At 40.1% G+C, this 12,998-nt stretch overlaps 1 protein-coding gene across 2 annotated transcripts in view; it reads right to left on the reverse strand.

The window, feature by feature from the left end:
* Nucleotides 1–12,998, reverse strand: part of Piwil2 (piwi like RNA-mediated gene silencing 2) — a 35,069-nt gene that overhangs the window by 17,268 nt on the left and 4,803 nt on the right. For both annotated transcript variants that reach the window (XM_042667214.1, XM_042667213.1), the window contains exons 5-13: nucleotides 12,394–12,504; nucleotides 10,671–10,788; nucleotides 9,296–9,420; nucleotides 8,218–8,298; nucleotides 7,836–7,949; nucleotides 4,725–4,913; nucleotides 3,287–3,371; nucleotides 2,249–2,338; nucleotides 89–229 (exon numbers count right to left, since the gene is read on the reverse strand). In XM_042667214.1, coding sequence (XP_042523148.1) covers nucleotides 89–229; nucleotides 2,249–2,338; nucleotides 3,287–3,371; nucleotides 4,725–4,913; nucleotides 7,836–7,949; nucleotides 8,218–8,298; nucleotides 9,296–9,420; nucleotides 10,671–10,788; nucleotides 12,394–12,504 — 1,054 coding nt within the window. The remainder of the gene's footprint in view (nucleotides 1–88; nucleotides 230–2,248; nucleotides 2,339–3,286; nucleotides 3,372–4,724; nucleotides 4,914–7,835; nucleotides 7,950–8,217; nucleotides 8,299–9,295; nucleotides 9,421–10,670; nucleotides 10,789–12,393; nucleotides 12,505–12,998) is intronic.

Genomic DNA, 12,998 nt, shown 5'->3' on the forward strand with positions numbered 1-12,998 from the left:
CAGGAGGCTATCACCATGTCTCTCTCACAAAGCTCTCTAACCCTTGGCTCAGTCAGCGTCATTTGCTGCATCATCACATCTGGTTTACCTTGTGTACATCCTTCTCCAGACAGAGTCCCCAACGTATCAGCTCATTGTTGGCGGCCTCATTCTCTGAAATTCTCTGCAGCAAGCATTCCAATGCATTATGGTGCTGTTTGGGGCTCAGGTTGATCTGCTGAGTCAAATCCTGAATTGAATTAAATAAAAATAAGAAGTATTATTTCTTTTCATAAGAAATTAAATAAATCCCAATATGGCTGAAATGTTTCTAAAAGAAACCTGCTTTTCACTGAAATAATTACAAAATTTCAAATATCTCTAATGACTTTTATAAATCTTTCACAGAAATGTGAATGAGATATAAAGGGTTCTTCATTGTTTTTGTTTTATTTTTGCTGGAACTGGGCTCAAATTTAAAGCCTTGTGCTCTTGCTTGGCCTTTCTACTCAAGGCTGTGTGATCTACCACTTGAGCTACAGCTTTTTGCTGGCTAACTGGAGATAAGAGCCTCCTGGATTTGTCTGCCAACGCTGACTTCAAACCGGATCCTCATATCTCATTCTCCAGAGCAGGGAGGATTAGGCATGAGTTACCAGTGTCAAGCTAAAAATTTAATAATGGAAAAGATTTAAAAATGTTGCCTCTTTCACTCTTGTGATGTCTTTATCTCTTTCTAAAAACATCATCTGAATTTAAATATTCCTAAGAGATTCTATGAAAGAGAAGCAAAAATTTTAGATACACATATCTAAAATTTGGGAAAGGCAGGAAAAAAAGCATCCAGCATCCAGCCAAACACAACAGAATAGCAAACGACAATTAGTCTTGCAGTCTGTCATTCTACACTACCAATTTGATGACAGCACAAAGCATTTTCTGCCTAGTAGCTGTCATAGCGTCAATGAATAACAGGTACTTTCTAAATAATTATTCGGTGCTATCTAATAGGTGGGTATGAAGATTTGTGTGAAGGTAAGTGAGTTCTTTTTTTCTATTTGCTATTTAGAACGTCCCTGGAGCTATGTAGATAATTCTGTGATCATAAAGTCATTAGGCAACCCAGGGTTGTAAGGAAGAGGCCTTGACCTACATAGGCAAAGCAGAAGTACCAGAAGTCAAGCATGAAAGAAAGAAATCTCTCCTAGGATCATCAGCTTTATGTTAGGCTTTTTATGATGTTATTAAAAATTCTACGTGGCATCTGGGTGGGTGGCAGAGAGCAGTTCAAACATGAACAGACCTTAAGTGGTAGCAGTGGTAAAAATTAACATTTTGCCCAGGGGATTGCTGTGGCCATCTCTGACTCTCAGCTAGTCTTGTACAATAAAGGTCTACCCTTATTACTTTTTTTTTTCTTTTAATTTTGTTTTTGTTTGGGGTGGAGGTACTAAAGTTTGAACTCAAGAGATATGTACTAACTGAACAGGCACTTTACCACTTGAGCCATGTCTCCAGTCCTTTGTGTGCTGATTATTTTTGAGATGAGGGTCTCAATTTTTCTCTGAATCAGCATGGACTAAAATCCACGTATTTTACAATTCCTCCCATAGCTGGAAGGCATATACCACCACACCTGCTTTTTCTGATGAGACGGGTTCTTGCTTTTTGCTATGGCAGGGTTGAACTGTGCTCAATCCTGCTATTTATGCTTTCTCCCATAACTTGGATGACAGGTGTGCATCACAGTGCACAGCTTTTTTTCTGTTGGGGGGGGGGGTCTCACAGCTTTCTTCCCAGTCTAACCTTAAACCAAAATACTCCTGATTTCTACTTCTCAGTAACTAGTAGGCATAAGTCACCAACATTTAGTGTTATGTGGTAAGTTAAGGCTTCACTATCTCCTCTACACCTTCAAAGCCTTTACAGAAATGTTAGTTATTTGGTATTCTTCAGAAACTTCACTTTGGTCATGTGACCAATCATTAACCACTGTCAATCTGACTAATGAGGAAAGGGTTCTTTAAGCTCTATAATCCAATGCCCTCTACTCTTCTAACACACTGTGACACACTCTTTACACTGTGTGGGGGAAGGGATAAGATCATGTTTCACAGAGAGAAAACCTAGAGCCTGGAAGAAAAGATGTGCCCAGATGGCAATGCAGGCTAGAGTCACAGCAGAACCTGGCCCTGGTCTCCCTCAAAGTATTATGAAAAGATCACTGCTCAAAGCAGGCATATTCTGCTAAGAACAGCATGATTCCAACCTTCATGGCTCTGAAGTCCTTCTTCATCTTCTCTGGGATCCCAGTCATGAAAGAAAGCTCAGGCAGCAGCAAGATTTCACCTTTCAGGAGCTTTGACAAGAGAACAGAGAGGCAAAGTAAGGCAGTGAAGAGGATGGCTTCCTTTTGCCCACATAAAACAGCATAGTCCTAAGTGGCCATGGTGATATTCCTCACCACTAAGAAACACAAACATAAAAGCCCTGGGGGAGGGGACAGGGAAACACAAGTATTTTATTTTGTGCTAGTACTGGGGCTTGAACTCAGGGCCTGTGTGCTGTCCCTGAGGCTTTGTGCTCAAGGCCGATGCTCTACCATTTGAGCCACAGCTCTACCTCCAGCTTTTTGGAAGTTAATTGGAGATAAGAATGCTATAGACTTTCCTGCCCAGACTGGCTTTGAACTGTGATCCTCAGATCTCAGCTTTCTGAGTAGCTAGGATTATAGGCATGAGCCACCTGTGCTCAGCTACACAACAAGCATTTTAATTTCCCACTCAGTCACCTTACAAATACCTATTATATTAAATAAAGGGGAAATAGTCAAACTGCCCAAAGGAAAGGGAAAAGTAGAAAACAAACACCAAGTCTGTCTCTTTGTAGATCCATGACAATGGTAAGACAATACGTCCTGTCAGGTTGAATGCTCTCTTCTCATCTTACCTTGCTGATCCTCAATCTTCACATTTAAGACAGGAGTCAGGTGACAGGGTACTTCCCCAAGCCCTTCCCAGTTAACATAATGTCTTCTTCCCTACTGGATCCAGAGTTTTAATTTTCATGCACAGGAACTTCTTATTCCTTTTACCTAAATTGCTCATGTGGATATTTAGCTCTTCCTTGTGGAGACTTCAAAAGCAAGTCCTAGCAGTTTCTGTGTCTAGATGAGAGACCAAATACTGCCAGGCTGGCCACAGTGTAATCATGGTACCAAGGCTCTGGTGGAGCATAAGGAAGACTGCAAATGGCCGTCAGGACAAAGAGCTTCTGCTGAAAGTATGAACCAAACACTGCTACTCACTGTGCCATGGTTGCTCTGTCTCTCACTGGGCCTGTGGATCAGAAGTGGCTGGTCCTCTTCCTTAACTGTGATACCATAGTTTTTGCTAGAACAGAGCAGAGGCAAGAAACATATCAACAACAGCACCACTATAGCAGTACATACTGTATCTCCCCCCACCCTTTTGGTGCCAGTTCTGGGGCTTAAAACTCAGGGACTGGGCTAGGCACCAGTGGCTCATGTCTATAATCCTAGCTGGAGGCTGAAGTCTGAGAATCATGGTTCAAAGCCAGCCTGGGCAGGAAAGTCCATGAGACTCTTATCTCCAATAAACCACTAAGAAACTGGAAGTGGCATTGTGGCTCAAGTGGTAGAGCACTCACCTTGAGCTGAAGAGTGCCCAAGCCCAGAGTTCAAATTCCACAACCAACAAAAAAAAGAACAAAAAAAACAACAACACACTTCAGGGTCTGGATTCTGTTCCTGAGCTTTTCGTTCAAGGCTAGGGCTCTACCACTTAAGCCACAGCTCTACTTCCTGCTTTTTGTTAACTGGAGATAAGAGTTTGATGGACTTTCCTGCCTAGGCTGGCTTTGAATGGGCTTACAACTAGCTAACACTCTTGTCAAGGATCCATTAGAAATAACGTAACATGGTTACAACTGTAAAAGCAAAACTTCAATTAAATAAAGGAGTACTAAGGCTAAAGTCCAAGAAAGAATTACATTAAAACTATCAGGCTGAACAGGCATTGGTGGCTCATGCCTAGCTACTCAGAAAGCTGAGATCTGAACCAACAGTTCAGAGCCAGCCCAGGCAAGAAAGTTTGTGAGACTCTTACCTCCAATTAACTACCAAAAGACTGGAAGTGGGTTGTGGCTCAAGTGGCAGAGCACTAACCTTGAGCAAACTGCTGAGGGACAGTACCCAGACCCCTATTTCAAGCCCCAGGACCAGCACCAACAAAATAAAACAAAAACTACCAGGCTAAGAGATACAGGCAATCAAAAGACGAAATGATAATCAAATAAGTAATGACTAAGGTTTAGTCTCTGGTCTCAAAGCCCTGAGACTAATTTGTGTAGTAAACTTCCAAAGTACCAAAAGTATTAAAACTGTTAAGAGTAACACATTAGGTCAAACCCTACAAATGTAGGTGTATTACTAATCTATTTTTTTTTTTGCCAGTCCTGGACTTGAACTCAGGGCCTGGGCACTGTCCCTGAGCTTCTTTTGCTTAAGGATAGCCCTCTACCACTTGAGCCACAGCACCACTTCTGTTTTTGTCTATTTATGTGGTACTAAGGAATCGAATCTAGGGCTTCATGCATGCTAAGCACTAAGCCACATTCCCAGCCCCTAATTATTTTTTTTAAAACATATTTCACTCAATATCCTTTTGAGAATGGGAGGTTACATCCCAGATCCATTCTCAGCATGAACCAGTGTCTATTTCCACCTGTAGTATTCCAGGAATGTGATCTCCTTTCCATCAGACATAGTGAAGCTGTCTTTCGGGGTTTTATCCCAGTCCACATCATCAATACGATAGGTACGATTGTTGTAGCGGGTGATAACAATACTGCCAACCAGAAGCTTACTGAACTCATTCCGGAAGTTTTCTTTGTTCTGCTGATACATGGCATACCTTCGGAAAGAAGCACAAGGCTTTTCAATTGCATTTGTACATATAGGGTAATATGAAAGGGAAAGGGGACCCACACAAGTCATTTAGAGGTCTAATGGTTTAATCACAACTAAACACCAACAGAAAGTTGTATCATTTATTTATTAAATTTACTTGTTCATTTGTATGGGTGGTACTGGGATTTACTGAACTCCAGATGTGTGCTTGTTACAGGTAGGCATTCCACCACTTGAGCCCATGTTCCCTGCACTTTTTACTTAAGTTTTTGTTTGTTTCAGCTAGGATCCGACATTTTTGCTTTAGGGCTGTTCTCTGTCTTCCCATTTCTACCACCACTCAAGCTAAAATTAGTTATGGGTGTGTACTAACATGACTTTTTTTTTTTTGCCAGTCCTAGGGCTTGAACTCAGGGCCTAGAAGCTGTCCCTGAGCTTCTTTTCCTCAAGGATAGCACTCTACCATTTGAGCCACAGTGCCACTTTCAGTCTTTTCTGTTTATGTGGTACTGAGGAATCGAAGCCAGGGCTTCATGCATGCATGCTAGGCAAGCACTCTACCATTAGGCCATATTCCCAGCCATGACTTTTTTGAGACACGATCTTAATAACTTTTTTTTTTTTTTTTTGCCTGCACTGGTCTCAAACTACCAGTTTAGCTAAACTATCTAAACTAACATTTTATCTATCTGATCATTTTCCATATCTGATGAGAGCTTTAGTCCCCACTCCCCATGTGACATTTGATACTCCCCTAGGCTTGCCTCTTGGGTCTATTTAGCCAGAATTTCCCTAGACCTGATGTTTCCTGTTAGAAAATTCCCAACCAATGTTGACATCCCCCCATCCATCCACTAGAACAAAGTTCCTTAGTTATAAATTTCCACTTTTCAAGTCAGGTGTAGTAGAGTGCTGTCCATAAGGTGCTGCTTAAGGAAGGAGGGACTGAGGCAAGAGGCTCTACTTGAACACAGGAATTTGAAAACAGCCAGGATTGGTCTCAACAAACAAATAAAATTTACAATCCCACTTTTCTTTATATTTGGAGCTGAGTAGGTTTCTCTCCCTTACCGCAAGCCTACTTAAGAGTGATCACTGTACCATCAACAATCTGCCTTACCATTCTCTTTTTCTTTTTTTTCTAGGTCCAAGAGCAGAACTTGAATTCAGTACCTGCAGCCACTTTTGCTCATTCAATAGTGTTCTGCCAACTGAGCCACACCTCTAACCCCATGCCTTACCATTCTTTAACAACTGCCATGAATTATTTAACAAACACCACAACTAGATACATTATAGTAAAACTTCTAAAAAGTGAAGACAAATTTAAAAAGAAGGCTGGTACTGGTGGCTCATATTTGTAATCCTAGCTACTCAGTAGGCTGTGGTTTGAAGCTAACCTGGGCAGTAGAGTTTGTGTCTCTTATCTCCAATCAACCATAAAAAACTTGAAGTGGAGATGTGGCTCAAGCTATAGAGTACTAGCCTTGAGCAAAAAAGATCAAGGACAGCACCCAATCCCTGAGTTCAAGCCTGAAGATTGTCATTTAAAAAAATTAAAAGGCCCTGCATGCATGAGGTCCTGGGTTCAATTCTTCAACACCATATAAGCAGAAAAAGCCAGAAGTGGCGCTGTGGCTCAAGTGGTAGAGCACTAGCCTTGAGCTGAAGAGCTGAGGGACAGTGCCCAGGCCCAGAGTTCAAGCCCCATGACCGACAAAAAAAAAATTTTTTTTTAATTAAAAGGGATTTAAAAGTCAACAGCTACATGACCAATTGATCGGTCAATAGAAACAATGATGCCAGAAGATAATAGAGTATTTCCAAACTCTTAAAATATCTGCTAAATCTAGAATCTTTTTTTAAAGGAAAAGTAAAAGACATTTTAAGATAAAATCTCAAAGAATGTATCACTGACAGATTCCACACTAAATGTCCTATTACAGGGAGTTCCTTTAGACAAAAAGAAACTTCCAGGCCCAGAGTTCAAGCCCCACGACCGACAAAAAAAAAAAAAAAAAAGAAACTCATCCCACATTGAATCCTAAAATGTGCAGAAAGGAATATACAGCAACAAATAACATTTCAGGAGATTATGGTAAAAAAAAAAAAAAAAAAAAAAAAGCCTATGAAGTTTCCAAAGGGATGGAAGGTCAAGGAAGACCTACAAAGACTCTGGAATCAGAAATCAAAATGGCTTTTATCTTTCAACAGCAAATCTAAACACAAAGAACTAGATAAATGAGGTGGCATAAACCCAGCAGTTAGGAGATGGAGGAGAAAGGATGGTAAGTTTGAGGGCAGCCTGGGATGGATAGTGAGACCCTGCCTCAAACAAAACAAAACAGAACTAGAAAGCAATACCTTCACAATTTTGAGGGAAAAGTATCTCCAACCTAGAACTTCATGCCCAATAAAACTTAGATAAACTAAAGACATTTCAATCCCATAAAGTAACTAAGTCATTTCTTTCCATACAGACATATTTAGGAAAATATTGGAAGACATGCTACTTGTTAGAATCAGGGAACAATCCCAGAAGAAGCGGATAAGCTATGAGGGGAAAAGAAGGGCTTGCCGAGAGACAGTGAGGGTGAAATCAGCCTGGACAGCCAAGCGGGGGCCCAGGATTTACCAGCCATTCTAAGATGGTACTGAATTCTATGGGAATGAGCCATGAAACGATTACTGAGAACTTAACAGCAATAGATGATATCTGCTCTTAACTGGTAAATTTTAGTTGGCTCATTAACATTTGGACCTATGTAAACCAATCCTGGTGATGAAGGGAAGCTGACTATGTTTCTAAAGGCTGAGCTCTTCTGACCTATCGGAAAAGTTACTCCTTTTAAAGAAAAAAAAAAAAAGGTATACCAAAAAGTCCTTATCAGCATGTTAAAGAATCCACCATTCACCATCCACTCACATGACATCCAGCACAGAATCGTTACGGATGACCTTATGAGAGACATCAGCAAGCAGGAAAAGACCTCCATCTGTCCTCCGGATGCTAGCTGCATACCCAGGCCAGATCTGCAATCTGAAGAGAGATAATCTTTACAGTTCTGAAAGGAACAAGGCCAATTCCATGTCCTCATTTGAAACAATTGTTTGAATCCAAACTGCTTTTCTGTCGTAACAATGAGGAAGCCTCAGAAAATAAACTAAATCAGTATCAGTGCAAATTTACTGAAAAAAAGACTTAACCAATAAATTATGTTCACTACCATAAAACACTGTTGAAATATTTGTCCTTAGTAGTTTCTTTCCAGAATATTCAAAGGTAAAGGAGAAAAAAACCCACCGACCTGTGTTGCTGTAGTACCATGGCACTTGTAGGGTCATAGAAGTTTCTCCCCACAAGCTTCATATCTAAAAGTTTCATTACCCTGAAATTAAAAATCAGAACGTATTTTATTTTTTTCTCTTTTGTAGTGCTGAGGATGGAGTCAAGGGTATTCATTCATGCTAGGCACATATTCTACCACCAAGCTACACACCACTCCCCAGCCCTTGAATGGGCTAACAGAAAAATGTTCAAATTAAGCTCTATTTCTCTTAGCTATGTTTTCCTTTGGAAGTCTAAAGGGTCAGAAATGTTTGTGTTCTTTGCAAAATATAGCTTTTATGTTAAGAATAACCTTGTTAAAAGAAAAACCATTTATCTTGCATTTTGTACAAATGACAGTAACTAATTAAACACCAAGTTATTTCCCAGACTCAGTTTCCACGTTTGGAATCAATAGCCTTCCAAAGGGTGTTATGCTTGTTCCTGGCAGTTCAGTTTACTCAGCAAAAATTAAGTTCTGTTTTATCAAATGAGAGAAGTTTTGGAATAATAGCTATAGAATTAGAGAGTCTCAAAGGAAGCTAAATAATTGTTGCCTTGTCTTTAATCAAAAAATCCAAGGGGATTCTTACAGCACATGTTTCTTGCACTCTTTGAGTAGTTCCCTTACTAACAACACAAGTAAATACATAATATAAACATCTTTTTTCTTACAAGTTTCTTTTTTTTTTTTTTTGTCGGTTGTGGGGTTTGAACTCTGGGCCTGGGCGCTGTCCCTCAGCTCTTCAGCTCAAGGCGAGTGCTCTACCACTTGAGCTACAGCGCCACTTCCTCTTACAAGTTTCTTGAAAGAAAGCTATATCCCTACCCAGCTACCTCCAAATCTCAATTAGTATACTCAAATCTGCCCAAGCACACTTATGAGAGAATTTTTGAGCAAGTGAGTATCAAGATCTTCCACTTATTTACTACAAGTTTCCAAACCCATCTAGGGTTATATCCATGATAGATGTAATGCTAGCCACATTGCTTGAAGAGTATTATCAAAAATACAAGGCTGATGTTGAAACCCAGCAAGATTAAAGCTGTTTTCTTACCGCCGGAAGACAACATTGTAGAAGGGAATGCACAAGTCAGAACAGGGCTCCAGGATCTTTGTCAACTGAATCTTTACGCTTATCTCCGCGTCATCAGTTTTCCTTTGACTTTTTAACTCAACAACCTAACCGATAAACATACACAAATAAAAAAGAAATGACTACCTGGCACTGGTGGCTCATGCCTATACTCCTATCTACTCAGAAGGCTGAGGTCTGAGGATCATGGTTTGAAGCCAGCCCAGGAAGAAAAGTCCATGAGATTCTAAGTGGAGCTGTAGCTCTACTTGAGTTTTACCTTGAGCAAAAATGCTCAGGGATAGTCCTCAGGCACTGAGTTCAAGCTCCAGGACCAGCACAACAAGAACAACAAAAACAGAATCACCAAGCTATGATCTAACCCAACTGTATGAAAAACACTGCAATATCACAAAATATTTTGTTTTCCCTCACTTTCCTGCCCACATCAGCAAAACTACAGCATGACTACCAAGAGTCAAGAGATTGTTTGGTAAGAGAAATCCATAGTTCAAAGTTGAAGTTTTAAGCCATTTTTCTCAAGTTATTTTTTGGTAGTACTGGGGTTTGAACTTCAATGCCTTGTGCTTGCTATGCAGATGCTCTATCACCTAGCCATGCCTTAGTCCTTGTTTGTTCTGGTTACTTTGAGATAGGGTCTCTTTTTTTGCCCAGGCCTGTGTTTAGACCTCAGTTCTACTTTACACTTCCCACCATGGCTGAGATGACAAGATAGGAACGCACCACGGTGTCCAGTTACTTCCATTAAGATGGAATCTAGTCAACTTTTTTTTTTTTTGCCCAAGGTGGTCTGGAACCATAATTCTCCTAATCTTAGCCTCCTGTGTAGCTAGGATGACAGGCAGGTGCACAGTTAAGCCATAATTATCACAGAAGCCAAAGTCTTCCAACCACTTTTTCTATGTGAGAAAGTACTTCTTGAAGACCTCAAATGCTAAGTTTTCTATTAAATCTTCAGACATCTGCCTTCTTTTTAATCTTTTATGCCAGTACTGGGGCTTGAACTCAGGGTAATGTCTTAGAGATTTTTTTTTTCTTTTCAAAGCAAACACTCTACCACTTGAGATACAGCTCTACTTCCATCTTTTTGAGAGTTATTGGAAAAGGAGTCTCATGGGCTTTCCTGCCTGGGCTAGCTTTGAACCACAATCCTCATATCTCAGCCTCCTGAGTAATTAGGATTATAGGCATGAGCCACTGGCATCCAGTGAAATCTTCTTTACTTCTAAGAATAAGTAGATGTAACTCAAATGTGCAGGAAAGTCTTTGATTTCCTAACATTCAAGACACTAGAGCACTCAGGTTTCATTTAAACAACTATTTCTTTGGGTCTTACTTGTGGAAGTTTAACAGGTAGATAAAGAATAGATCCATCAAAAGCAGTGACGTTTCCAGTGACAGAATGATGATCCCTCAACATGCCAAATCTCATGCTTTTGCACTCCACGTTGGGGCTGGAAAATAACAAAAGAGTTGTTTACTTACATTTGACTGAAATCTTTACCACAGCTGTGCTCTGGGTACGGTAGAGAAACAGTCATTTGTAACCATGCTCCATCTAGTGGTCATATTAAAAATAATATAGTTGATTGAAAAGATGACTCAAGGATACTTTCTCACAGCAGCATTAGAAAATACAGGGAAATAATGGAATGTGGTGGTACTTGCTACTTAGGAGGCTGAGGCAGGAGAGTTTAAAGCCTTAGCCAGGTACTGGTGGCTCACATCTGTAATCCTAGCTACCCAGGAGGTTAAGGTCTGAGGATCACTGTTTGAAGCCAGCCAAGGCCAGAGAAGTCCCTGTGAGACTCTTATTTCCAATTAACCACTCAAAAATCAGAAATGGCACTGTGACTCAAGTGGTAGAGCACCAGCCTTGAGCAAAAGAGCTCAGGCCTACGCCCTGAGTTCAAGCCCCTCAACCCCTCCTACACACACAAAAATAATAAATAAAATAAAGCCTTCCAGGAGGGAATGGAGGAAGTTGGAGAGGAAGGAAATAAAGAAGAAGGAGGAGGCAGGCAAACTTAACATGTATGTATCAGAGGGAAGGATACAGAGAGTGAGATACTGGGGTGAAACTGGAATACAGTATAAACATGTGTGGGTAGGTAACAATGAAATCCTTCCCATCTTTTGTAACTCATATAAGGCAATAAAATTATATGTACATGCTAAGTAGTGTGCAACTACTTAGTAACAGTAATTTTTTAAAATAACTAAAGCACCAGGCACCAGTGGCTCACACTTGTAATCCTCCCTACTCAGGAGACTGAGATCTAAAGATATTCGTTCAAAGCCAGCCTGAGCAGATAAGTCCAGGAGACTCTTACCTCTAGTTAACCACAAAAAAAGCCAGAAGTAAAGCTGTAACTCAAGTAATAGAGCACTAGCCTTGAGCAAAAAAAAGTTCAAGGACAATGCTCTGGCCTTGACTTCAAGCCCCAAGATTGGTACCAAAACAAAATAAAAACATACAAACCTGAAACACAAAGAGCTAGAGGAATAGCTCAAATGGTAAAGCATTTGCTTACCAAGAACAATGTCTAGATTTCAAACCCAAGTACTGCTTAAAAAGAAAAGAGGAAGATGCCAGTGCCTTCCACCTGTATTTCCAGCTACTCATTTCCAGTACCTAGAATAATTCCAGTATTCAGTTATTCCAAAGCTAGCTGGTGGCATAGGTCAAGTGGTATAAGGTCAAACTGTGACACTAGCAAAAAATAAAATAAAATGCAAAATTATACACAGAAAGTTGCAAAGTCATGGAAGAAGCCCATGCCAAGTAAAACACTCTGAACTTCTGCTTCACATTAAATCCACTTCCAGCATCACACATAACCACCACATATCTGTTATGTTAAAATTTGAGTTGGTAATATAGCTAAAAATATGCCCACAAAATTGTTAACCATAACTTCCTGCTAGCATCCAAGTATGGGCATCCTTCCATGGAAAGGTTCATGAGGAATCACACAAGTGAGTATTCAGTTATTCCAGGAGATGTGCACCATTCCTGCCTTCCAAGAAATGAACAAGAGAAAAAGAGGTGCAAATACCTGAAAGTCACATGATACTGATAAACTGCTTCATTATGACACTGTATTTTGATGAGGTTTAGTCCCAAAGACTGAAGTGTTCCTTTTGATCCTTGTTTCACAAAATGCTCTCTGGAAAAGCAAAAATATTTATGAAGTATTTTTTATCATAATATATTATATGTATGCTTAAAATATCACAATGAAGGCCAGGCACCGGTGGCTCATGCCTGTAATCCTAACTACTCAGGAGGTTGAGATCTGAGATCAGGGTTCAAAGCCAGCCAGGGTAGGAAAGTCTATGAGACTCTTATCTCTAATAAATCACTGGAAAACTGAAAGTGGCGCTGTGGCTCAAGTGGTAGAACGCTCGCCTTGAATGAAGAGTGCAAGAACAGTATCCAAGCCGAGTTCAAGCCCCATGACCGACAAAAAAAAAAAAAAAAAAAAAAAATCACAATGAAGACCTTTTGTACAATTAACTTATGCTAATAAAATTTTTTAAAAAATCACCAGCCACATGTAATGCACCAAGATGAAGTTCATGGTACAATTAATGCATGCTAAAAAGGGGGGGGAAAAAAGAGGAAAAATGAATGACAAGAAAGTAGGGTAGACTCCATGAA

The sequence above is a fragment of the Dipodomys spectabilis genome, unplaced genomic scaffold (genome assembly GCF_019054845.1).
Source record: "Dipodomys spectabilis isolate Male_0828 unplaced genomic scaffold, ASM1905484v1 ptg000380l, whole genome shotgun sequence".
Classification (NCBI taxonomy): domain Eukaryota; kingdom Metazoa; phylum Chordata; class Mammalia; order Rodentia; family Heteromyidae; genus Dipodomys; species Dipodomys spectabilis.